Source organism: Sebastes umbrosus, chromosome 14 (assembly GCF_015220745.1).
Source record: "Sebastes umbrosus isolate fSebUmb1 chromosome 14, fSebUmb1.pri, whole genome shotgun sequence".
Lineage (NCBI taxonomy): Eukaryota > Metazoa > Chordata > Actinopteri > Perciformes > Sebastidae > Sebastes > Sebastes umbrosus.
The window spans coordinates 23,005,985-23,033,945 of NC_051282.1; the positions used below are offsets into that span (position 1 = coordinate 23,005,985).

General features: G+C 39.7%; 1 protein-coding gene across 10 annotated transcripts in view; it reads right to left on the minus strand.

Annotated features, from left to right (window-relative positions):
- Nucleotides 1-27,961, minus strand: part of LOC119501673 (speckle type BTB/POZ protein) — a 207,765-nt gene that overhangs the window by 77,960 nt on the left and 101,844 nt on the right. For 4 of the 10 annotated variants that reach the window (XM_037792213.1, XM_037792212.1, XM_037792211.1 and 1 more), the window contains 5 exons: nucleotides 19,893-20,070; nucleotides 13,010-13,065; nucleotides 8,731-8,853; nucleotides 6,323-6,465; nucleotides 1,189-2,870 (listed from right to left, as the gene is read on the minus strand). In XM_037792213.1, the coding sequence (XP_037648141.1) occupies nucleotides 2,726-2,870; nucleotides 6,323-6,465; nucleotides 8,731-8,853; nucleotides 13,010-13,065; nucleotides 19,893-20,070 (645 nt within the window). In that variant the 3' untranslated portion in view covers nucleotides 1,189-2,725. Of the gene's footprint in view, nucleotides 1-420; nucleotides 1,009-1,188; nucleotides 2,871-3,544; nucleotides 3,711-6,322; nucleotides 6,466-8,730; nucleotides 8,854-13,009; nucleotides 13,066-19,892; nucleotides 20,071-27,961 lie in introns of those variants that run through there. The other 6 variants (XR_005209876.1, XR_005209877.1, XR_005209875.1 and 3 more) reach the window with 5 other exon arrangements.

Sequence of the window (27,961 nt, forward strand, 5' to 3'; positions counted from 1 at the left end):
ATGCCAGGCACTGCCAGGCACTTACATTACTCAAAGAAAAATTGCATTACTTGAAGGTAAAGCTACATAAAACCTTCCCCGAAATTTCACCTTCTGTGAACAAATGCGACCAAGCAGAGGCAGATTTACTTCATAGCTATGCATTATGCCCTAAAATACAAGATGTTTGGGTTGCAATATTTTAATTATTTTTAACCAGATGCACTTTTGGTTATAGAGAGGCGAAGTCCCGCCCCTTCCTGTGGGCCAGCATGGGGCCTTATTTCGTAAAAGTATATAAACGATAGTGAAAGGCGAGAGACAAATATTTTTTTGATCCTTATTGAATTGCACCATGAATCACACATATGATGTTTGTCCATTTAAAACATAATTATGCAAGTCAAGAAAGTCGCAGTTGGTTGTAAAACTGTTGAAGTATAAGACTGTGAAAATACGTAATTAGAAAGAATACACGACCAAAAGTCGCGTAAGTGACGTCTCTCTCGCTGAAGCTACGACGCCTGTGTGTTTCGTACTGGGATGTACTCACACCCGCAACGGGTCTAGCTCGTTCTTACGCTTCCTGGCTGATAAAAAGACCAGGAGTCGCTGGATAAATGACATCAGGAAAGATAACGTTTCATTTGTGCGTGGAACATAGCTAGCAAGTTAGCTAGCTAGTTAGTGTTGGTGACGTATATTGTGTCGAGAGACGAGAGATGTGGTTCACTGAGCGGTTTCACACTAAAGTAAATGATACTACGACAAACCTACAACAAACTGCAACTTTCTTGACTTGCAAAGTTATATTTTAAATTGACAAACTTCATATTTGTGATTCATGGTGCAATTCAAACAGGATAAAAAAAAACCAACACAAATATAGGTCCCATGGGATCCACTGGAAGGGGAGAGACTTCGCCTCTCAATACCGGGAGCATCTGAAAGCTCTAAAAACCTACAGATCACACAGCATCATCTCCTGTCCTCTGGTCTCCTTTGTGCAAAGAAACTGATTCTCTTGTTCTGGAAAAAAAGAGAGAGGTGCCGATGTTTAAATCCTGGATAACAACACTGACTGATACCCTCCACCTGGAAAGAATCCGACATATCCTTAATGACAGACTGGAGGTATCTGAAAGGATTTGGAGACCGATGATATCCTCTATAGAAAGGACGAGCAGTTAAGATGCAGTGCACGCGTAGTAGTCTTTATCACCCGAGGTGGCTCAGGGATAGGAAGGTTTATTTTTTGTATCGTGTGTTTGCTCGTCTCTTTTTTGTCTTGTTTTGCCTTTATTTCCTGGTATTGTTTGTCTTTTGTTGTTAAATATCTGAAATGAGGCATGATATTCACTTCACAGAAGTCGGTATTGCAGATGTGCACATGCTTCCTAATAAAAATATATGAAAGAGATATCAAGGAGGAAAAAGACATGCCAGATAAAATAGGAAGCATCTGTATTTCATAGGTTCAGTCAGTCAAAGGGAATGTTCTGAGGTAAAAGGTGAATATAAAAAAGTTTTTCATGATCATTTTCTTTGATATATTTTTTAAAGCTGGGCGGACACTGTGCTTTTTTTTATTAATCTTTTACTTTGTGTTAACTCACCGGCTGCTCATACTGAATGTAAGAATGGAAGTCGACTTTGTCCAGTGACAATTCCAATAAAGTTTATTCAAACGAGCCGATTGCATCCTCAAAAAGAGAGAAAGGCAGTGTTTGTGCATTTCTACTGTGAACGAAAAGTAAGAAGAAAAAAAATATGGAGCCGCAGATGGCTGGAAGATGCAGACAATATGTTCTGCAGCGAAGTTCATTTTTACATCACAGTAGCCTCATTCAAGACGACAGTTTTAGCTACGTGTCACTTCTCTGATCATATTAAAAACAAGCTCAGTGCAGTTTGTGATGGATATTTTGACAGCAGCCATGAGGGAAAACGGACTGCTGAAACTGCAAGGCAGCCGACCAAAATTCCAACCAATCGCTGATCGTTCAGGGAATTATCTGGCATCATGACCCCCCCTCAAATTGCATGTCAAATGACAACCGATCTGGAAGAATTGGACTCTAAAACAAGTCGGGAGTGATCGGTCAGCACAGTGTCTGCCCGACTTAAGGCACAGGCTGAATAGTGAACATTAAAACATGTTCAGATTTGTGTTCTTTCATTCAAACTGTTTGTTATCTTAAAAAAAACAATACTGTTTAAATCATCAACAATGGGAACAATTCACTTTCTGGTTGGTTGATCCTCTTCGCTTTACAAGCACAGTTTGGGCTTTAACACTCGAGACGCTGTGCAAGACAATATGACACAAAATTGTATATACAGGGACTCAGCATTGACTTTTCCTTTTGAGCCAGAAGATCAGTTCTTGACGTGACTGACTCGCAGATTATGGTTCTAGCTTTGCAATATTGTAGACAAAGGATATGTGGTATACGCGAGGCTTTGAGTTTGCAATCCAAACATATGCAGGTTTAGATCTTACAGAATTCACCCTTATTCCCACCTACAGAGATGTGTGGTACCTCCTCTATGGCGTCAGTCCTGTAAGTCTCTGGTCGGCCCAGCTGTACAGCTCCTCCTAGCCATATCTAGCTAAGTCCTGGTTTTCAGTCTTGGGCGTCTGTGGGTGCTGTGGGTGAGAGAGGAGGACTGGGAGTGAGGAGCAGTGAGGTTGCCGGTACAAGAGGACACAGCAGGGTTAGGGCATCAGAGTCTCTCCGCACCACTAGGACAGTTTGAGCCGTTTTCTTGGCGGACCCAGGAATGGGCACTGAGCCGAGGCCAGGGAGTGATAGGCTTCCGCTACCAGGCGAGGGTGAGAGGTCACCATGGACTTCCAGCTCGATGTCTCCATCACATCAGCTGCGTGACTGAGAGAAACAGGGCAAAGAGGGGAGAGGAGATACAAAGTAGAGGAAAGTGCGGAAAATGTTTAAGGAAAGAAACTAAACGGACAACACGCACAAACAAACTCCATCTGTGCGGAGCGCAGCTCTGAGACATTAAGGATTTGTCATACCAGCTGGAAGAGCTGTTATTTACTTTATATTTTTAAATATTTAACCCCAAAGGTCATTTTTGAGAGAAATAACATCACGCAAATAAAAGGCAACGATCATTAATATATGCAGGCATTTGATGAGAGAGTCTGTTGAGTCATATCATATCATATTTACCTTGTAACCCTTTCTAACCAATGCCTACTTGCAACCCGTCTTCACACATTACAAACCAAAAATGATGTTCCCTTCACACATTGTTTCATTTCAGTAGTTTTAGAGACCAGAGGAGGTAAAGCTCTACAGCACTTCACACCATTTGAGAACAAAAAGTGTGAGACAAGTGAGATGAAAATAAAACAGAATTTTATGTAGCAGATTTTTTTTTATGTCTTTTATATTGTTTATTACTTCACAGTCCCTAAGATTTATTTGGCGACCCCTTGGGGGGCTCAGACTCCAGGTTGGGTACCATGCTTTAGAGTTAAGGCCTTTAAACACCAGGGCTGTGACAAATAAACGACACGAAAATACGAAATACTCACCTGCCATCTTAGTTCGGTCTACAGTGCCTTTGTGTTATTGATTCATAAATATAGGCGCAACTGGAACCTGTTCCGCACAACGTGATTGGTTGATGCCTTTATTCACGGTGCAAAGGTTCAGGAAATCAACCTTGTTGTCTCTTTTTCGCCACGTAATATTCACGTTCTATGTGACAAAAATGACAAAAACAACAGTTTGAAAAAATATAATGACGTACAAATTAATTGCATGGGAAAAAAAAAAACGCCGGTTGTGTGTAAAGGCCTTGATAGTAACATATACTCACATTCTTTTTCATGTATTGTCTTTATTATTGTCTTTATATTTCGGTTCGTTTACCTACATAAACTGTGATATTTTAGTTCATTACATGTATACTAGTGTGGCCATGATGTGGTCCATTGGTAGAAAGAAACTTTATTCAAGTACTCTACGTAAGTACAGTTTTGGGATACTTGTACTTTATTATTATCTGATGCTACTTTAGACTTCTACTCCACTACATTTTTGAGGGAATTTCTTTTTACTTCTTTACAACATTAAAATACACCTTACACATTTTGCTTCAATAATAATAACAGTAATAATCAACATATAAATATAAATATACAGTATATATAGTTAGTACATTTTACAGATAATGCTTTTGTTCTTTTGGTTAAGTAACATTTTGAATGCAGCACTTGTACTTGTAATGGAATGCATTATCTTCTATGTTTTTTTCTGATTTTTACTGACGTACAATCTGAAAATCTGACCATCACGTATATTAGTGATTACTGATTATTAAGTAGGAACTACGCATTAATTCCTAATTCCTAATTCATATGTATTTTTTGTTTGCCATTAAAAATGACTGGTACTTTTCAAGACATTTTGAACTCTTTGGATTCCCTGTGGTTGTGCAAATATAGAGCTTCAGCGATAATTAACTACAGGAAGCCAGAAAGCCGAAACAATTTTGGATATATCGTGTAATTAATTGCTGATGCTGATACTCGTGGTCATCATCCCCCACAGATGTGTTTCCACCAGCGGACCCTGTGGCGGTCTTCAACCTCCTGACACCCTCGGGGTGCTGGGCTGCACTATCACGCACACCGCTGTGTGGCCTTTAATGACATTTTTCATGTTTTGTTGTGTGTGTATATAAACAACAGCATGTGTGTGTGTCTTGGCATGGCTACTCTTGGCACTTGGGTGTGTTTATGTGTGTGTGTGTGTGTGTGTGTGTGTGTGTGTGTGTGTGGTCATATGCTGTCCACACAGCAGCTCCAGACCTCCAGCTGACCCCTGACCCCATCCTCCGTGGAGGAGGTGAACCCCTGCGTACAGTAATGGCCAGTGTGCTGAGTCTGAGGCAACAGGCCAGCGAAGGGCACCAAGAGAGCAGTCGCAGCAGGAGAGGAAGGAGGAGGGATGGACCGAGGGAGGAGAGAGTAAGACAGCAGCGGCGACAGAAAATATATAAATAAATAAAAAAACAGGGAGGTGAGGGAGAGTAATGAAAGTCTGCAGAGAGGGGCCGAGGGAGGGAGAGGTGAAGGTAAATTAAAAAGAGGCCAAACTATGACCTCCAGTCAGTGGTAATCATACAGCAAACCACCACTACAATCAATAAAAAAGTACTTTCAGAAAAGCACTATATTTTTCTGCCTTAAAAAACCTTTACTTCATATAACTCACGCCGCGTTTGCACTACTTACTGTGATTTATTCTATGAATTTACTCCGGCCTAAAGATTCATGTTAGGCTAAAATTCTATTCTCTAAAAACAAAGTGGATAAAGAGTGTCTGGGTGGCTTTACTCTCTGCTACATCCCTGGGGAGGATGAATAAACGAGACAGAGGTGGGATAAAGACGACTCCTATTGTCTCCACTAAATGACTGTAAGCTGCTTGTAAAGGCTGGTCTGGAAAGAGGTTGAGGTGCTACAGTACTGGGGGGAGGATTATTGGTTCCTCCGTGTCGTCTGTTTGCTATATTCGTCCTCTAAATTGATTTTTGTTTTGTTGCTGTCCATTGTGTCCGCAGGAGGAGGGTTGATAACGCTTTGCTGGCCAGGAGTCCCCCGTGGCCAATTTTCCCACCACCACAACAACGCTGTGGCAAATTAAACTGTCATAACGCCCATAACCACAATTAATGACTGGGATTAGGGGCAGAAATCTGCATTACTGAACACCTTTAGGCATACATGAGCTCTTAAGCACAGAACAGGAGAAAGGGGAGGGAAGATGGGAGTGAATGGAAGAGGGAGGGAGAAGGAACAAGGCCAGGAGATGGAGTAAAGCTGTAAAGAGAGGACAGAGGACTGAACAAAGGGATGGAAAATGTGTCTGGCTCAGAGATAGAGGATTCAGAAAACAGAGGGAAGGTGATGAATTTAGGTTTAGTGACTGAGAGAATGCTTTTTGTTTCAACCGGGCATTCAAATACTGGATCAATCACGTCCTGTGGACATAAATAGCAGTCATTGATGCTAATAGGCCCCATCTTACCTAAACAGGCTGCCTGCAACATGATTAACATCTGCAGCTGAGCTTTATTGCTAAATGGCCCAATAAAATACGGCAGCAAAATGGTCCGATCTGGGGATTAAATTAAATTTCCTCGGGAGACAAAAATTGCTCCCACTGGAAATTAATGACTTCCTTTGACGAAAAGCTAAGTGTATGAGTGTGTGTGTGTGTGTGTGTGTGTGTGTGGAACATGTTTGCATAAGTGTGGAAGTAGTTCTGGAGATGAATGATCTCGGTGCAGGCGTGTAACTCACTAGTTGATGAAGTCCACGGCCAGCGTCTTGAGCTGGTCAGCGCTGTGCAGGTCGGCGAGGATGAGGATGTCTGCGGCGTTCTCCACGCTCAGGCTCGTGCACAGAGCGTCCTCGCACATCACCTTCAGCCTCTCCAGAGCGTACTGCCAGCGACAGGCAGAGAGAGAGAGAGAGGAGAAACAGCAGGTAAACTAAATTACTTAAGCAGCGCTGCCACAAACAACTGTTGTCGCACTGTGTAATGATACGGAAATACAGAATTACTCCTCCGCGGCGGCAACAAGACTTAGATTGAATAAGAAAAAGATATGGCCAAGAGAAGGAAAAGTGACAGTTAATGCAGACTGAGGGGAAGTGGTGGTGGTGGGAAAGGGAATCACTTGAGAGGTAACAAATAATTTCCACTGAGTTTGATTAAGAAGATTGCGAGGAACAATAATGTTCTCTTATATTCAAACACACTTCAGAAAGAGTCACGCTGGTTCAGCAGAGGAACTTTATATTAAGCGGGGTATTAAATAACACTAAAGATGTAAAGGAGTTCATTTATATGAACTTCCGCTAAATAAGACTAGGATGTTTAAGACACGTCTCACATCTCGCAAGCAAAACAAAGTGTTTTCTGCCACCAAACTCAAAATATTGGCGAAAGAGGAAACACTAATTTAGAAGTGCAAGCGTGAAGGCTGCATGTGAGATGAGGCAATATCAATATTTCTCTCCTGAGATAAGTAGACAACATTAAAATCACTGACTGTTAAAAAAAAAAAAAAAGACTCAGAAAATCATGTGGCAGATTTTTGGTTGCTCTTGAATCTTTTAAAGGTGCAGTGTGTAGGATCTGGCAATATCTAGCGTTGAAGGGAGGAGATTGCAACCAACTGAAGCCTCTCCCGTGTGCCAAGCGTGTAGGAGAACTACGGTGGCCGGCGCAAAAATGTGGATGGCCCTCTCTAGAACCAGTTGTTGTAAGAGTAGCGTAGGTCATTTGGAGCAGAGCCAGTGGGTAGAGTGTATGTGGGAAGTGAGAGAGAGCGGTGGCAACGGGAGCGAGTAACGTTATTGACTCCGGCCCAAGCAGGAAAAATGAACAGAGTTTGGTTTGTCCGTTCCGGCTACTGTAGAAACATGGCGGACTCCGTGAAGGGAGGATCTGTTCCCTATGTAGATATAAACGACTCATTCTAAGGTAACGAAAACACGATTCTTATTTTAAGGTGATTATACACCAATGAAAACATTCTTATTAATATTATATTTCATTTCTGCCAATAGATCCCCCTAATTGTTACACACCGGTCTTTTAAAAGTCTTTCGACTGCATGTAAACAGCAATATTAGTGGAATATTCATTTACATTAGCCATTTAAACAGTTCAGTAGGAACATTTCGGAATAAGGGCAAAAAAAATGATATTTTGTACATGTAAATGTAGTCACTGTTCACCATCTTTGTATATCAACAGTTGCTTATTAGCACAGCTGAGGCTGATGGAAATGTCATTAGTTTTGTAGGTACGTTTTTGGGAAATTCAAATTTTCTGGAGCTAGATGAAAAGTCAGGGGAGTTATTACAATTCATCCTGTTGGGGACATTAATGTATATACCAGAGTCCATGATAAGCCATCCAAACATTTCACTCATAAAAAAGAAAAATCATTAAGTTACACCTTCTAGGAACTACGAACATCTGTACAAAATGTTGTGTCAAACCTTCCATTAGATGTTGAGCTGTCACTTAAAAAAATGCCAAAAATGCCAACATCATGGTGGTGCTAGAAGTAAAGTCAGGGGCGCATCAATGTAAGTAGGCCTCATCCTCATCCTGGACAATCAATGTCTGCACAACATTTCACAGCAATCCATCCAACAGTTATTGAGATACCTTAGTCAGAACTAAATTGGTGGACTGACCGAGCGACCGACATTATTATAGCTCTAACAGGCCTCCTTAATGGTGAATAATCATCAAAACACACTGGAATTGACCTGTTGTGAGCCATTAAGTGTTGGCAAAATAAAAATCGTGCTTTCCAATGAGCAGCTTGATACTATCAATAAAGCAAATGCAATAAGCTCTCAGAAAACTGGGAAACAGCGAGAGCAAAGCTGGAAGAAAGAGAAGAGTGAAGGAGTAAAATGTGGCTTTGGACGAATAGGAAACCTTGAGTGTACAGGGTCAGCAGAGGGACACAACAATGAAGAAGAGGATTCATTTCAAGAATACCTGTCTATCTCCCACATGTTTAGATTTTCTTATAAAGGTATGTTTGCATGTGTGTGTGTTCAGGGGTTGAGGAGCATTTGGTTGTTATTTTTGTGGACATTATTATGCATACCGGCTTGTGTATAAATGTACATAGTAACAGGTGCAAACACACAAACACACACACACACAGTCTCTGTACCTTGTCAGCTGCAGCCAGCAGGTCATCAGCCATCTTGTCCAGGTTGGGGGCCTTGCCTGTGTAGATGAAGCACATCATCTCTTTGAAGACATCTGGCTCCACGTCATTTATCTCCACACGGTTCTGAACGAGAGGAGAGGACAGGAGAGGAGAATACACTCAGGGTTTTAACGGAATAAAAGGCAAGAGAAGAAAAAGACAGATGCTTTGACAATCCTTCAAAACCGTGCGCAGCAGCAGAGTGTTCTTTATTTCATGTGAATATCCCGAAATCGTACCTGAATTAAACCCGCTCACCTTGTTTAGCACACACACAGGGACAGTCAGCCATGCAGCGATACAAAACAAGTTCCAAGTGGCAAATGAGAAGAAAAAAAAAAACAACTTGAAGAAACCTTCTGAACAGTCTGACCACGTTTCAACTACATTTATTTAATTCTTTTCAGCTGATTCCTGAAAATTAATCCTGAGCATTCATTCCTTGATGGTGCCTGCAGCCAGCAAAGTAGGCTTTATCACTCGCTGGCACAGTGACGGTAACCTGAATTTTTCCCTCCGCACTGAGAGGCAGAACAAAGCAGTAAACCAATTATAACAGTGCTTTATCGTCACCACGGTGACCAGCGGCGTTTTAGCAGGGTCAGGCTGAGTGTACCAACAGCTTTGTGCGTTTGTCAACTCTGACCACTCAACAGCAACATAAACACACTGACAAATAATGGAGGGAGAGTCGGAAAGCAGCCGGGTTGAGCTTACAGCACGCAGCGAGCTACAGTGCCCTTTTACACGAGTACAGATAACACACATGGATACGTGACGGCATGTGAGCACACAAATAACGTGAATCCTCTACTCGCTACATACTGTAACACACATTGAAGCTGCATGTACATATCAAGGTTATAATAGTTTTGAATTTTCCATTAGTTGTAGTTTTAGTTTAGTTTTTCAGAAAGGTTTAGTTTTAGTTTTTATATATTTAGTCGGACTGTCAATCGATTCAAATATTTAATCCTGATTAATCTTATGATTGTCCATTGTTAATTAGGATTAATCCCAAATTAATTGCACTTTTTTATCTGTTCAAAATTTACCTTAAAGGGAGATTTGTTAAGTATTTAATACTCTTATCAACATGGGAGTGGACGAATATGCTGCTTTATGCAAATGTATATATATATATATATATATATATATATATATATATATATATATATATATATTACTGGAAATCAATTGACAACACAAAACAATAATACAAATTGTCCAGAAACCCTCACAGGTAGTGTATTTAGTATAAAAAATATGCTCAAATCATAACATGGCAAACTGCAGCCTAACAGGCAACAACAGCTGTCAGTGTGTCAGTGTGCTGACTTGACTATGACTTGCCCCAAACTGCATGTGATTATCATAAAGTGGGCATGTCTGTAAAGGGGAGACTCGTGGGTACCCATAGAACCCATTTTCATTCACATATCTTGAGGTCAAAGGTCAAGGGACCCCTTTGGAAATGGCCATGACAATTTGTTCTTGCCAAAATTTAGCACAAGATTGGAGCGTTATTTAACCTCCTTCACGACAAGCTAGTTTGACATGGTTAGTACCAATGGATTCATTTGGTTTTCTAGTTTCATATGTTACCAGTATCTTCACTATAGCTTTAAAACTGAAACCAAAACTAAAAATCATAAGTTGCATTAATGCGTTAAAGAAATTAGTGGTGTTAAAACAAATTTGCGTTAACTTGTTATTATCGCATTAACTTTGACAGCCCTAGTATTTAGTTTTCATTTTACAGTATTTTTAGTTTGTTTTTTTCATGCTGTCTCATTTTTTCAGTTGTGATATATTATAGCAAAAAAAGAAAAATTGAATTTTTATTTTACTTGTATTCTTTTTTTTACCCTGGCAATATTGTTTCAGTTAAGTTTTAGTTTTTCTTAAAGAATATAGTTTTTATTTAGTTTCAGTTTACTAAAAAGATTTGTCACTTCCTATTTTAGTTTCCGTTTACTATAATAACCCTGGTACATATTGATTCTAAATTAGCCTTAGATTCTTGATTGAAAAATAACATTTCCCATCACAGCCTGTGCTTTCTTTCATCTACTGTTCAATTCAGCGATAACGAGGAGGTTTGTCACACAGAAGATGAAAACTTGACTAATTTCATTCTGCTGATTTTTGACAGCAAAGTGTGTTGAAGTGTTAATGAAATAAAAACGGCAACACACTGAAAGTCATAAGAGAGAAACAAACAGCTTCCTTCAGTACTGCGAAGGCGAGCTTTCAACAGTGCCTCATAAATAGACGACGCTCCTGTAGTTACAGTGTGTGAAGCGCCCCTCTATTCACAGAGCAGTCCTCTATTAGACTGGTTCTTTATGAGCTCATTTGTCTCTCCTATATAGAGTGCTGCAGAGGAGTGTTAACCCATCTATCTGTTTTCTCTGGAATCGTATGGGGACGTGGCCCACCATCTCTCCCTCTTTCTGATGAAGACGCCCACTTAAACAGCAATTAAGATGCATTTCCTGGCTCTGTGCTTTATAATTTCCCCATTCGAGCCGCGCGGGCATCAATATTCCGCTGACATGACGGCTAAATCACCAAGGTTCAATCTCACCACCTCCTACCAGATGAACACAACCAACTGTGGCACGAGAGCAGACACAGAGACGGAAACATGCACTAACACAAATATCTCAGATGAACTTATATAGCTTGTACCCACATATAGGTTTCAGAAAGCTTCATTTGAGTTATTAAGAAACAGAAAAAGGGAATGGGAATCACAGAGCATTCTGGGGCACGCCGCGTACGGAGGTAGGGTTGACTATCTGTCACCGGTCTATTCATCTGTCATCTGTCAATCGTTCATCATCAGAAATGTATAAAGTACGTGCGAAAGACAATTACCCATATAAAGAGAAGCTGACAGAGGCAAGGGGAAAATATATTACAAAATTGAAGTTAGTTAATGATTTCGATCCTTAAGAATTAGGAGGACCTTGACAGTTTGCCACCCATTACAGTCACTGATGTGTTTTGGCATTATACAGCAGTTCAAAATATGTTAATCTTTGGAGGCTGATGTCTAGTTTACAACCGGGTAGGTATATGACATTAAGATCTACAAGCCAAATGCAAACTAAACAATCTTCCGGACAAAGATAAGCTAGCTAATGCTATGATAAATGAATACTAAGAAAACGTTGGCTTATACTACATATTTAATCTACCGGTATCTTGCAAAATGAAACCCATAACGTCAGCCTACCTTTGTGTCTGACTGTATACTATATATACTACATTTCGGCTTTCACTGTGAAGTGTTTCGTGTTAGTTCAGCAGCTTATCACGGAAATATCGCACCAGAAAGTGGCTCCAAATTCATCTGGCTTTTTCGCGAAATATTTGTTTCTAGGAGCTTGTTGATTGACTATAGTCAAAATGCCAAAGATAAAGCATGTTATACAGTACCTAACTTAGAAAACAGTGTTCCCATTACAGTCTGTCCACCAAACTTTAAAATGTCCTGCTCAGTACATAAACTCTTGAATAAATATATTTAAGTGATACTTACCAAAAATATTTATGTTATGTGCTTACAGAGACGACCGAACCTTTGCGATGGCCGCCCTTAATCTCTGGAACGGTTTACCTCTTCATATTAAAACTGCTCAGACCATAGAATCGTTTAAGTCGCTGCTAAAGACTTCTTCTCACTGGCGTTTGATTAAGTTTATTTTCTGTTGTGCTGCTACTCTTTTACTGATGTTATGTGCACGTTATGGTTATTGTTTTTGCTTTGTAGTCATTCATTTATTATGCATATGTTCAGCACTTTGGTCAACTGCGGTTGTTTTTAAACGTGCTATACAAATAAAGTTTGACTTGATTTGACTTACGTTCAAAAACAAATATCGTACAATATATTGTTAGATTTGTTCAGATTTTTAACTCTTAAATATTGATATTGGTATCAGCCTCAAAGTGTTGAATTGTCCAACTTTAGCCCCAAAAAATAGTGAGTCTACAACCAACACTTTATGCCTTCAGAGTCATTTCAAAGATGCTATAATCACATACAGATTCAACACATAGTGGCTTTAAAGACACCAGGTAATAGAGTCAACAAGACATGAAGGAACACGTGTAGACACACTTTTTGAGAGGTGAACACTTCCTGACGCAACAGACGGAAAGATTAGAATTTAGACATTCGGCTCGCCGCTGACGGAGCAGGAACAAGTGAGCCAAGTGCTCGACTCACCTTCTTACTCTCTTCCATCTCGTGCTCAAACATGGCTCTGAACACCGGCGAGCGAGCTGAGACAGAGAAACACAAGACAGACAGATAGAGAGAGAGAGAGAGAGAGAGGGAGGTTTGTTATTGTGTGTAATGTTGATGCATGGTGAGGTCTCTGATATCCACTAACAGCCTGCCACAGGGCCGGAGGAGAGCGAGGGGGATGATTGACAGCCGTGACAGCAGTAGAAGCTTCATGTGGAAAAAGTCGACTGCAGCTCCGTCCTGCTGACAGACTCATGACGACCTCTGAGGTGTGTTTAGCCACTTTAACACTGATAGACTGATTTGACTGGAGCTTGTTTGATGCATTGTGCTGTAATTAAGGTCTGTTCTCCTGTTTTGATAACATGGTCGCCTGCTGCCACTCAACACAGACTATTCTATCGTAGCAGAGAGGACTGTTAAGGCTTATTTTCATCAAGGAAAAAAAAAATGGAAACATTTCTAAAAGAAGCAGATATGTTTTCAGTGATTTTCGCCCAGCTTTTATGTCCCTGCAAATCCAAAATTTGGTCCGTCTCTTTCTGAAAGAGGACACTGTTCGCCACAGTCTACAAATCCTCTTGAGGCAAGGACATCTCATTTACAAAAAATGAAGAGTAAAGTGGAGACAAAACGCAAAAGAGCAACTGATTATGTGCCAAAGCCCCTCAAAGTAAGAGAAAACAGTTAAACAGTGTTTTCAATGCAAATGATAGTTCTATAATGCAAGTAGGGTTGCAACTAATGACTATTTTCATCTGTCAATTATTTTCTCGATTAATCGATTAGTTGTTTGGTTTATAAAATGTCAGAAAATGGTGAAAAATGTTCACCAGTGTTTCCCAAAGCCCAAGATGACGTCCTCAAATGTCTTGTTTTGTCCACACCTCAAAGATATTCAGTTTACTGTCAAAGAGGAGTAAAGAAACCAGAAAATATTCACATTTAAGAATCAGAGCTGGAATCAGATAATTTTTACCCTTTTCTTCTTAACAGATTACTCAAACCAATTAATTGATTATCAAAATAGTTGGCGATTAATTTAATAGTTGACAACTAATTAGTTCATTGTTGCAGCTCTAAATGCAACTTTCATCCAGAATTCATATTTTCTTAAATCAAACAACAAATAAATTCACAGTTAAAACAACTAAACCTAGAGAAACTATTAATAAAAAAGGACACATGGATGATTTTAGTGTTTGTGTTTTCATCAGTAAACGGCTGAGGTGACCAATAACTTGCTGCACAGTGTGTTTTCTCTCTTTCTACTCCAGACACGAGCCCAGCTGGAGGGGTTATACTTAATCTTCAGCACAGACTGGCCAAGCTAACTGTCTGATCCAGCCACAGCACTTCAAATTACGTAAATCAGTCCCACTTCTGTTACTCGAAATCACTGCTGTATGATAATTCTGCATGCTTAAAATAATCACCACATCTTGTCTCTGTAGTTCTGCTTAAGGCGACGACGCTGTATTTCCTCTCTTATCATCGCGGCCGTGACAGCGGTTAGTTTCGGCCCCGGCTGAGGACAAACCTCACAGATGGAGTCTGTGTCTGAACTAGATTACCGGCTAGTTATTTAACAGCGGAGAGAGAAAGAGTCTCTACAAAAGGTGAGCCCTTTAACCTTTAGGCCTTTTACTCAGTGTCGTCCTCTTCGGATATGGTTCACTTTGTTTGATTATGTGCTCATTGGGTAACACTTTACATTACTGTTCACTAATGAATGCTTAATTAACCAGTGATTAAAATTTAACAAATGTTTTAACACATTATTAAGTATGTGTCAAAGTCAGTGATATGCTAATTAATTTAAGTACTTAATAATGAGTTATCAACCTCAGAGCTAGCTATCCATTTAATTACTCATTTGGAAACGTGGTGTCATCCATCAACTCTGCACCAGCCACAAATAAGTAGAATACCTCAGTAATCAGGAAAACGCGGGCCAATGAGTGAATGAATAAGTTAACAATGCGACATAGTGGTTATAAGGTCGGCACCTCAACTCAAATCATGAGCTAAATAAATAACAGTAGCTAACATCAGGTCCCACAGCATTCAGCTTTTATAAGTTTCAGATGTGCTGTGGCTCAGGGTCAGAATAACAAAACCTGAGTATCCCCACAAATTTAAATTATAAAGAGCAAAAGACATAGTGTTAGCTTTTCATTCATGTAAATTTCAGGTAAATCAATTGAGCTGTCAAGATATTTTTTTGTGCAAAAGGTCCTTTTATCTTATGATCAGGTTATAGATGTGAAAGGACTTGCATCAAAATCATTTTTCAGTCAGTGTCAGAGGGAGCAGGTTAATGTTTTACCACAAAACAGTGGGAAGTTAAAATTGTAGAAGCTCAAAAGTTGAATGGACGGTTAACTAACTATTCAACAATAATGGTCATTTAATGGATCAGAGGAATAGACATATAAATAACTCTTTTATTTACTTATCTTCTACCTTCTCTCTAAAGGTAATTTGCAGGCCAGACAACTTAAAGGCAGCATGTTGGTAAAGATTTTAGAAACGTGTTTTGTTATATTAGTATATTAGCCGACAGCAATCAATAAATCAAATGCTCTGACAAAAAAAAAAGAAAAAAAATCTGGTATCTGTGTTTGTCACAGGACTAAAATAAACCTGTCCAATCATTTCATTTGGCCCAAATGTAATGATTGGTCTTCTACAAGCCACTAGACTGACAGCTGTGAGTAAAAACAACAGCCATGTTCGCTGTTTACATTCATAATGATAATTTTGGGGCTTTGGAGTGAGGCCTGAACGGACGGACTGTCAGTGTTGCAGGCTTGGCAACTTTCTCTCTAGATTAAGCGACTTCTGGAGCTAATGCTGTTAGCTACTTTCATTGGAAAAGAGTTGGCAACACTGGGCTGAGTTTTTTGATTGGATAATTTTTAGAAACCTAGAGAGTACTTTTGTTAGTTTCTCAAGATCACTGACCCTGCCGTTAAGGTTTTGGACATTCGATTTAAAACAACTTCACCAATGATGAGGATTTTGCTGTCAGAAAATGTAAATCTACATGACAGAAAATTAAAAAGAAGTGAAGAGTCTTAGAGAGAGTTTCAGTCATCCAGGTCAAATGACATCTAGAAGTGCGAAGTCAAAGACAACTTGACGTGCTGCAGATTCTTTGCAGTTAACTCCAATTATACAGCATGCCAAAGCATTTGTCAGACAGTCATATGTCAGTCAGAGACCGGGATATGTTGTTGCCACTCCTTTTGTCACATTATATCAGGTAAAGTCACCAACTAAAAAAAATCTGAAATTTTTTTTAGTGTGAATTAATGACTGCATCTTGGAGCACTGAAACCAAACTTAGCAGTGAATGGGCAGGTAGGACTATGGGGACAAACCTACAGTAAGTCTGTCTGGTGCAGCTCAGTACTGGTGAGCTCATACTGCAGCAACAAAGGGAAGGGGCGGGCGAGAGAGAGACAGAGAGAGAGAGAGAGAGAGAGAGAGAGAGGGTCGTAGAAAGTGAATGGATGGAGAGGAGAGAGAAAGTCGGAGGTAGAGAACGGTAGACAGGAATGGGGAGTAAAGGGAACTGAGCAACTGAGAGGAGAGAAAGAGATAAAGACTGAAAGAGAGGAAGACAAATAATGGAGGGATGGAAACAAAAAAGAAAGAGAGTGAGGCAGGAGAGAGGAACGATGAGAGGAGGAGGAAAACGGAGACGGGAGAAGAGAATGAAAAAGGGAAACATGAAAGTGAAAGAAGGAATATTGAGAAAAAAGGTAAGAAGGATGTAGAAAAGAAAAGAAATGAAAGGTAAGAGACATAGAGAGAGAACCAGAGTGGTATAAAGATCACATGGCCAATGTGGAGCCAATTTGAGTTGCTCTCCCTCCTTCGTTTGATCCCTCTCTGTCCGTCTCCACGGCGATTAACGGCCGGGAGAGTTGTCACGGGAACGGCCGAGAGGGGGAATAACGAGGAGGAGGGACGTCATCTGGACCAAGTAGAGCAGAGAGGAAGAGAGAGAGGAAGAGAGAGAGAGAGAGAGGGGAAGACCCCAAACCACAGCAGCACATAATTAAAATGGCTCCTCACACACACATTTCAACAAATCCAATAATGAACAGCCTCTCTTTCCCTCCACAGAGACACACAGTTCACCAGTTTCCTCAAACCTTTCAGTATCTGACGCTGTCTGTCATTAAAATGTCAATATCTGCAACAAGTTGTCCACCGTACACCATGTGTGTGAGTGCCAGCATGACAGGGCGTGGTCAATATATGGACTCTTTGAAAGCCAACAAGTGCCAATAGCTGATGCTTTGTATGGATATTCAGTGTATTCTAATTTAACCATCCCTGTGGCAAACAAAAATTATTCATTAAAATGTAAAATTTGATGAAGTACTTCCCCTGGAAATTTAATTCTTTGTCACAGTGGGAAAGCATCTGAAGCAGCATTTAGACCGAATCTAAAACTCTCCATTGAAATCCAGGATAATGACAAACACTTGGAAGTCATCTGATCTTAAAAGTATTAGTCAATTACTTTTTTAGTCAATCGACACACACCAATTTTGGTAGTCTATTAATTTAGGTCATTTATTAAGCACAAATGGATCAAACATTCACTGGTTCTAGCTTCTCAAATGTGAGGATTTGCTGCTTTTCCACCTGCTTCAAATGTTATCAGCTGTGTGAATGGACGTTATCAGCAGTTATCAGCCTCATGATATGGGATAGTAGGGGCCTGCTACACCTACTACTAGGTTCAGAAGGCCATTATCATCTATGCATATGGTTGGTCACCAATACGGATACCAGAAGACAAAGTTGAACTCTAGTGGTCATAATAATTAATACAGGACCAAAGGAGGAAGTCAGGTAGGTAGTATAAAGAGAGGCAAAAGTGCGATCGGAGTGGACTTTGATGAATGCGTCAAACAAACGCAGGACTTTCACCCGGGAGACAGCTGTTTGTGTCCCGCGTGAAACCAAAAGTCAACGTTGACTTATTTTACCCTACTTTTGTTACGTAACTTGCGTACTTCACTAAAACCAAGTTACGTAACAAGCGTACTTATTTTTCCTAATTAAGTCTTTTTGTTGCCTAAACCTGAAGTTGTTTTGTTTCAATTCACAACGTTAAGTTTCACTTTGTGGTAGGTGCAGTTTGGCCCGTCTGAAGCATTAGAATGGTAGTCATAACCACTGATAACGGCCATTCAATTGGCTGATAACATTCAAAATGGGTGGCTTTTATTAGTTTTATATAATTTTAATTTTCAGTATCTGGAATTAATTAATCAATTAATATAAGAAATATTCAACAGAATAATCAACAATGAATATAACCAAAGTTAACAGAAATCAGAAACACTTTATTGATCCCCTGGAGGAAATTGGAGAAACAATGCTTATTATTCAGTTTAACATACAATATACCAGTCTAACCCTGGTATATAAAGAATACATATAAATGCCACTGTTCAGTTTGTGTATAACTGTAGTAAACTTAGTCTGTATGCTGCTCCATTAATGATGCTGTGTTCATGTCCATGCCACATGAGAATAGCCATCTGTATAACTTGACCATTAACAGCAACATCTTCGATATTAAAATTTAAAATGTATAGAGGAATATACTAAGCCCATAACCCCACAAGGTTTGACACTTCACGTTTTAGTGTTAAGGTCACATTACATATCCATTCTATGAAATTGCTTCCCACTTGGCCCTGAAAAAAGGCATCATGTCAAGCTTCTGATGTGGGTAATCAATTAATAATGATGAGAGCAATCACAAACTGTAAACAATGTATGAGAGCGATGTTACAGTTCTAGTAGTGTTATAATGAACTAAATATAGTGATACACGCTGGAATAATCCCTTCTACAAACAAAGCACATTAATGGGCTTCAATACAAGTGAATGGGAAGCAGAGAGAATATAATGTGACCATAGTCACATACTTTTAGTAGGGGGGTAAGAAACGACGGCCTGCTGGCGGACTCGGACGCTATTCTGTCTTTCGGAGGTTGTAGCGGGCTCAGTTTTAAAGCTAGAATGAAGGTACTGGTATCATATGAAACTATAATACCAAACTAATCCATTGGTACCAACCATGTCACGAAAATTGGTTCAATATGGGTACTACCCACAAGTCTCCCCTTTACAAACATGCCCACTTTGTGCTAATTCCAAGTAGTTTGGAGCAAAAACCATGTCGTTTTTTTGCATGCAGTATAATGTGTTGTTTTCACCTATTCTAAAAATGGTGTACTTTAATATGTCTGCATGGCGTCCCTAAACAGTCTTAGAATTGCATAAATTGGGTATCACTGGAAAGCTGAGACTCTTGTGGATCCAATCAGTCTAATTGTATTCATGTGTAATAATGTTAGTCCCCATAGTAACCATTCCATATAGTGGCTTTTTTTAACTCAGATTTTATACATATGGTTGTGTGTCTTTATACTGTGACAGTTTTCCTTAAGTTAGATTTTAAAAAAAAATATTGCCTACAGTATAGCAATATATTGAATCGTTACCCCTGTATCATGATACGTATCATATCGCCAGATTCTTGCCTATACATAGCCCTAAACCTTTAGGGATCATGTTTTACTACAAACAAGACTTTGAAATGTGCAGTATGTTGCTGTGTTCTACCATCTCATCTTTAAGAATCGTGACCACACAATGACTTGAATGATGAAAACCTTTCATGTTTTCATTTATACATTATTTACTGGAATTTTTAATCTCATAGACGTTAGAAAATCAGAAGTCCATCACCACCTGAATGCTAAGTATAAGTCTTTATTCATCACTTTTATCAGATATGATGAATTAAAAGGATATTCTCACCTGCCAGGATGGCTTTGTGCGCCTGGAATTTCTGGCCGGCGACACACAGCGAGCAGTCGGTGAATCTAGAGCTTTCCCAAAGATCTCCGAGCTCCTCGGGCAGCCTGCAGTCAGGAACCTTCACCATGTTCATCGTGTTCTGGCCTGAGATGTTCACAGAGTCCTGCACCACACTCACCTGAAAACAAACACAGAGTACATGAGTAAAATAACGTCTGCTTCTTTAGCTGGTCTGCATACATACATAGGAGTACACAGAGTTTTAATTTAAGGGTGAACTGCTCCTTTAACACACTCACTGGTTCAAACACAGAGGCGAATAAAAAGCATGCCATGTTCATAAAAAGAAAATAAATCAGGTAATCAAACATGCTGTGAATGATTAATGTGGGTTCTCCGCCTCCGTAATCAATACATCAGACACTCAATATGGAGGCTATTCAAAGACGAGCTATTCTTCCTTCTTTATCCAATCAGATCGCCTACGCTCTCAAACGAGCCTGAAAATCGGCATTGAAGTCAAATTGGGTGTGTGAGCGTGTGAGCGTGTGTGCGTGTGTCTGTGTGTGTGTGTGCACGAGAGTCTTCCCTGCTGACTTCACCACCTGTTCCAGACAATGTCAACCAGACTCATTTATCTCTCAACAGGACTCACTGCAAACACACACACACACACACACGCACGCACACACACACGCACACACACACGCACACACACACCGGACACAAGCAGGCTCATGAGCACAAGCACACACAAGCACACACACACAAGTTCTCACACACACACACACTCTAATTACTAAGTAATTTCCGACAGCCTGGGTTGACTGACTTGCAGTTTTTTACCTGCATGCTGTGTCATCTAATCAAATATCAGGTAGCTACACACAGCCCTGCTTGGAATATAGTTAGTTAGTTATTTAATTATTTAGAAAGTTATTTAGCAAGTTACAATTCATGATAAAACAGTCTGATACATGAAAGCATTACACTAATTTCAGGTGAAAAATAAATTCTATGGTAGTCCTTGATGGCTGCCATCAATAGAGTATTTAAGTGTGTCGAGTTGTACTCAAAGTTCTGGAAGTAATTCAGCCAGTAGCAATGTTAGACGATGGCGTGTTGGAGTGCTTTTAATTCATGAATGGACATAAAAGTCTCTCAGTTGATTCACAAGAACAAAAAAATCAGGATATGTGTTGAAAAGACTCATTGGAAAAAAGTGAAATATGCACTACAATGTTCTTTAGTAGAGAGGACAGTAGAGCATTATATATTATTAGATTAAATATTATATATTTTTGCTATATATTTTACTATATTTACTATTTATCATACACTATGTTCGTCTTTCGGCTGCTCCCATTAGGGGTCGCCACAGCGGATGATCTGAGATCTGATTTTATGATCTGCATTTTTGATTTGGCACATAGGTTTTACGGTGGATGCCCTTCCTAAGCGCAACCCCCCTCATTCACAGTGCCCAGGGGGGATTAATTTTTTTTGATGGAGGAAACCGATGCAAACATGAGAATAACATGCAAAGTCCGCACAGAAAGACCCTGCCCAGACTGAACACGGGACCTTTTTGCTGTTAGGCAACAGTGCTAAACACTGCACCAACATGCCGCCCATATTTCATATCATCATTATCATCATTTATCTTATACTTTATTATACTATATTTGATATTCTATATCATATTGCTGTACTATACTATATATTATGTTATTCTATAGTACAACACTTCACCTTATACTATTATCTCATACTATATTATACTAGCTATATTATGCTAATATGTGATACTGTTGCCACAAATGTTAATCAGAACTGTTAATCATTTTTGCAAATTGTCAAATCTGTCATTAATAAAGCCTACAGTAAAATATTGCGAGTTAATGACGTGTGACTTTGATATTGTTAGATTTTCTTTCCCGAAAATAAATTACGTAATTATATTAAAACATTACGATTAAAGCAATATTTTTTTTCAAGCAACTCACAACAAGAGTATGCTCAGATTTGCCAACAGCATCTCTTCTGATCCCTTACATGTTTTAAATGGGGAATATCAACTTCTGCCCTCCAAGAGGCGATTCAGAGTCCCTACATTTAACCTGCATCAGGCTAAAGAACGCTTTTGTCCATCAGTCCATCTTGTTGCTAAATAATAATTAATGTGCTGCTAAAGACATGTAAATCCAGAGGACAGATGGTGATTTTTGTAATGGGTTATGTATGAATAATGGTGATGTGTTTTGTTTTTTTTGTCTGATGGGCCTTACTTGTCTGTCTGTTAATGGTAACAGTATGTCTATTGTACAGTATGTGTACTGTTTCTCAAACTGGGCTGCCGATGGATGCAAAATGAATTTCAGTGCAAACTGACAATAAAGTCGTATCGTATCGTATCGTATATAAAACATCTCATTTCTAAAAAGGTGCAGCCTTATTTAATTAGTGTCAGTGTAAAGATTACACACTCTAAACAGAAACTTTTATATAAACTTCATAAACATTTATAAAATGTTTTCCATCAATTTAAAGTGTTTTTTTTTATGTTAAGCCCACATTTATGTTTATATTATACTGGGGCTTTTTAATAGAAAAAATTTAATCTAGAGATGTTTTTACATTATCCAGCACGTTACTAAAATAGATTCTATTGAATTGTGAAACTGTTTAATTAGCCGTTTATTGCATCCCGCACAATTATCCCTGTCTGATCAGAGAGATAACTCGAGATGAGCAAAACAACAAACTTGAGGATAATCTTTGTTCTCTGTTTTCATTCCTGACAGCTCCTAAACACAAAAGAAAAAAGGCTGAAAATCCCCACAAAGTGACCTTGCTGTTAAAGCTTCACGGAGGCTGACACCCAAAACCCCACGAAAAACAACATCCCTCCTCATCCATCTCCATCCGTCCATCTACCCGCCTATTCGTCCAATAGCACATCCATCCACCTATTCAGCTCGCACAAAAAGAGTCCTAGAAAAAGGAGGAGAAGCACATACAATAGACAAGTGCGTAGCAAGCAGGAAATTGAATGTCAAGGAGCCTTGTTTGCTCCTGATGGAGGTTTGAGAGTTAGCCTGAAGGGGACAGAAAGACAGAGAAAGAGAGACAGAAGGAAAGATAATAAAACAGAAGAAGAGGATGAGGAAAAAGGAGGAGAAAGATAGGGGGGAGATATAGGGATAATAAAAGGCAGAGAGAATACAGATGCAGATATAGAAGAGAAGAGTCACATAAAGGGGGGTGGGAGCGAGTTACTGGTGGGATCTACACTTGGAGATGGCCTCTCATAAGCAGCAGCTCATTTCTGGCAGAGAAATGACAGGAACACAGTGAGAAGGAAATGTGACTTTTCTGAAGAAGCATTCACTATGTGTGTGTGTATGAGTGTGAGACAGTCTGGTGTCCACAGCTGGCTCTATTAATCACACTCCAGGGGGATGCAGGTCTGACTGACTGACGTGCATCCATCTCCTAACACTCACAGAGGAATGCTCACACTCACATATACATTGAGGAAGAGACAGTCCCGCTCACAGACTCTGGCATTCATAAAACACTGATTAGCAATACAGAAGGCCTGTTAGAAAGGGAGCTGCTGTGTGTCGGAGAGGAGAGGGAGAAGAACAACAAAACACAGAGGAGAGAGACAGACAGACGGACAAAGAGACAGAGGGCAGAGGACAGAAGTTCAGTCAGCTCAAGTTGGAATGAAAAATGGCTTTAGGGGAGGAGGAGGAGGAGGAGGGCGCTGTGGCCTGAGTACACACTGAAAAAATAAACAAGTGCTGAAAAGCGAATTGGAAGGGAGGCCAGCGAGCCTGGTCAATGCGTTTCGGTATAAATAGCCCAATTAGCATTGCAGAGCCGTCGCTGGGCTCTCAGACGCAGCGTGGCAGAGCCGGTCTAATTACTGGCTAACTTGACCAATTATTCCACTGTTTAACCAGGCAGAAACTAAATCGCAGCACCTGGTTATTTAGACACACTGGCTGCCCTGACAGTCTTCACGCCATTAGCTGTCATCTTCAGTCATTGTCAACCTCCTCCTATTTCTCCTCCAAAAACTCCTTCTCATACCGGTGGAGTGGACAGGGATGTCGCCAGTTTAGCTACATTTGTAATTGCAGAATAGACAAATATATCCCAAATCTATAATGTTAGTTTACTGTATGAATTTAAAGGAGCACTATACGATATCCAGAGCAAAAATATAGCAGCAAACACCTATTTGCTATGTAAAGATATAGAGTAATATAGGAGTAATGTCTACCTGAGCAGAGAATGAAGTCACTCTCCGTCTGTATGTGTGTAATAATCCGAGTTTTGGTGATGCATGCTTTTAGTGCATATTCATGTATGTGAGCTTGCCCCACTGACCAGTTCACGGCCGCCACTCTACACTGCTCTCATATGGCGGTTACAGCTGATTCATATCGTAGTTGTCGAGACATTTTATTAAAAAACATCAATTTTAACCTGCTGGTGGCGCAGAGACTTGCAGAGGCAGTAGGTAAAATATCTCCTCAAAAAGAGCGCAGGGAACGCAATTCACTGTTTCTAGGCAACAACAACAGTTGCAGCCGTTCTCATTGGTTGACCTAGTAACAGACCGACATAGCCATCCATAGAGCCACGCCACAAGTATGGCTAGAAGGTATAAATACATCCTTGTCTTAAAGTATTAACATATTTTGTTCATACCCTGATGCTTGGTTATTATGGCCAAGTAGAGGTTTACCAATCTTGTTATTTACCTTCACATCACTGGATGTGCATGTAAATGTTCAGGGAAATCTGGTCATTAGAATTTGGTCATTCTTATCCCAGTGAAAGAAGGAAATGTAAAAAAAACAATATTTGGTTGCGTCCTGTGGGGACAAATTTCCACAGTACCAAATAGTCAAGGGCACCAAAGTCATTAGGAATCATCCACTGGGGGCTATAAATATCGTTGACAAATTACATGGAAATCCAGCGAGCAGTGGTGAAAATATCTTATAAATAAAGCAAAGTGTTGGACTGACCAACCAATTGACTTATATTTATTATTATTTATTCCCCAGTGGAGTTAATTATGACGATGATGATGACAGAAATACGTTCTGTGTACAACCGTAGGTAAAGAATAACAGTAATGAAGAATCATTGCCGCGATATCACCACAATCATCATTTGTTTTGGTAATTAAGTTCCCAGGATAAGTACTTACTAAAGCGCTCGCCTCCCAGTTAGTTCCTCAGACATCAAGATGGATCTGTCGTAAGCTTCCTCACAGCCCTTCAGGCAACGCAGAGTTAATATTGAGTTTTGGTACCCAGATGATTTATTCATAATGCATCAATCTTTTTCTGCCTGTTTATGTGTTTGTTTATGGATTTACAGTGTGTTGCCATGCGTGAAATAGTTTGAAAAGGGAAAACAAAATTCTAATGAAATGAAATTCATTAAGTTATGGAACACTTGTTCTTTTTCCTCCCAAGTCTAATTTCTCTCTCTATTCAGTCCTGTGCATTCTTAAACAGGTAAACACAGGCAGAGATCAGGGACACATTCATACGCTCACCTTATCAAACCACACACACACACCATGCCATGACACCACAACACCTGCTGCAGCTATAAGATTTTAAAGTTCTTATTGACAACATTTTTATGTGGATGAATATTTTTTTTAAATAATAATAGATCCACAGAGCTTTTAGAAAGGTGCCAAATAAAAGTATGGCTTTTCCTGTCAAACATTATTATGATTGTGAATTAATCATTTAAAAATTTTTGACAGGTCCAAAATGAATGTTTTGTTTATCTCTGTGGAAGATATCTGACGTTTGGTTTCCATTTCTAACAAGGACTGTGAGCCAATAGTAATACAACGTCGGTATTAGTATACGTTGTAATTTCTCTGTGTCAGTTAGTGTGGAAAAAAAACGGTATAAATGGCTGAGAGTGACTGTAGGTGCCTGGCAATGACTTGTTGTGAAGTGAATGCAATGTAACGAGAAAGGAGAATATGACAATAGCCAATAGCACCTTTAAAAAATGTATATAAGTGCTTTTCTTTTCTGGGCTTATTTCTTTCTTGCTGTTCACTTAGTAATAGATGAAATTATACATTGCATCGTTTTACTGACCTCATTTGGGGAGGGCTCCATTGTAATCTGAACCGTATTGCTGCTGACTTTATGGGTAACTATATTGCACTCAGTATGAGTGTATATCTCTACTACCTCTAGGCAATTGTCATGATTATGTCAGTCCCACATGTCAATTTCTTCCAAACCCCCTTACCACACATTTTCATGACTGTCAACGCACGGTGTTTAAATTTAAGCAACTTTTAAAGCATCCTAACTTAATATTACATCTGAGGGGTTGCAATTCTATCTCCATATTAGCTTTGGAAAAACCTGTATTTATTATATACAGTATGTTAGTTATGACTAACATGGACATAAGCTCCTGTTTGTTTGGGGGAAATAATGGAGAGGTGCTGACAGGCAAGCACAATGTCTAATGATCTTACTACAATCTATGTAGAAGTTGTATGTGTTTTCGTGACAGATGACCGATCTTTCCACAGACTTGTGTGTTAAATTAATACATGTTTGAGACATTCTTCTACAGAATAAACAAACAAAAACTGACACAATGAGAGGGGGAAAAAACTGCCCATTTCTGCTGGCAGAAGCAGGGTCCGACAGTATAAGTTTCAGAAATGGCTGCCAGGTTGGCAAACGGTTATTGCCAGAATGGTCGCCGCATTTTAATTGTTTATAATTAGAACGATAACGGTCCCGTGTAATTACACCCCATATTTCAATCATAAAAGCTGATACCACGATTAGCTCCACATATTCACTTCCATTGTGCACCTGCTGCATCCCACTGTCACTATTTTATTTGTATTTCTTCTATTCATTAGCTCCTGTTGCTCCCAATGTTTTGATGAAATTACTACTTTTCTTTCGCTCAGTTTTCACTGTCTCAGTATCGGGTCTATCTGCTGTCTTGTGGGTTATACTTTGTTGTTGACAGGTTATCACTTTAGACTACACTTTACTTTCACTTTTTATTTCCGGCAGAGTAAATCAATGCAGCGACAGCACTCTCATTTGCCTCGGTAAAGCTTCTACACATCCTTTACAGCATCGACTGTATTATACCTGCACTGTGTTTCAAATCAAACACCATATTAGTCTGTGTGATGTTGCAGCACGTACAGCAGTGTACAGTATCTTCTTCATCATGGACTTCATTATCTGTCATTTAATGGAAATTTGACCGCAACTTAACCTGAATCAAATGTTCAAGTCTGCACATCACATGTTGTATCACACACTGAATATCTTAACAAGGTGGGTCTGTATTAGCCGACAAATGAGACCAGCAACTCCAGTACTTTCAATACATCCACATAAATACACACTCAACATACACGGCTTAATAGATCTGTGATCTTTAAACTTGTCCTCTGAACCCCTCCGAGCACAAAGCTCATCACCAGCTCTTTATAATGCATGACTCGCCCTCCTCTCTCCAGCCAGCCAGAGTAAACAGGCTCCATGTCACGGACCCACGCTGCAGCTCTCTTTCTCCCTCTTCCCTTTCTTATTCATCCTCTCCACCCGCTTTTAGATGTTATTGCTCAGGAAAATCAAAAACACTCAGAGCATTGACAGGATATTTTAGTCAGGAGACCGGATTCAGAGTTAGCCGCCCTCCGGCAGCCACAAAAGGTGACTGAACTGATTAAAACTGAGAATAATAACAGAATCTGATTTGTTCCCGACACCATTAAACAAACACAGCCCCAAAATCCCAACGCTATTAAATAAAAGTCAAAAATAAACACTGCACTCACTCTCCTCCGAAGACAATAGCCTCCTTTAATTACAGGCTATTCATTTCATCCAACTTGGTTATAATTGTATTTCAAGCACCTTATTCAACCTATGAGACACTTTAACAGTCACTATCCTAACAAGATACTGTTTGGTAGGGCTTTTCTGTGGAGCTCAATGTGTGACGTGCTTTGTATTTTTGGG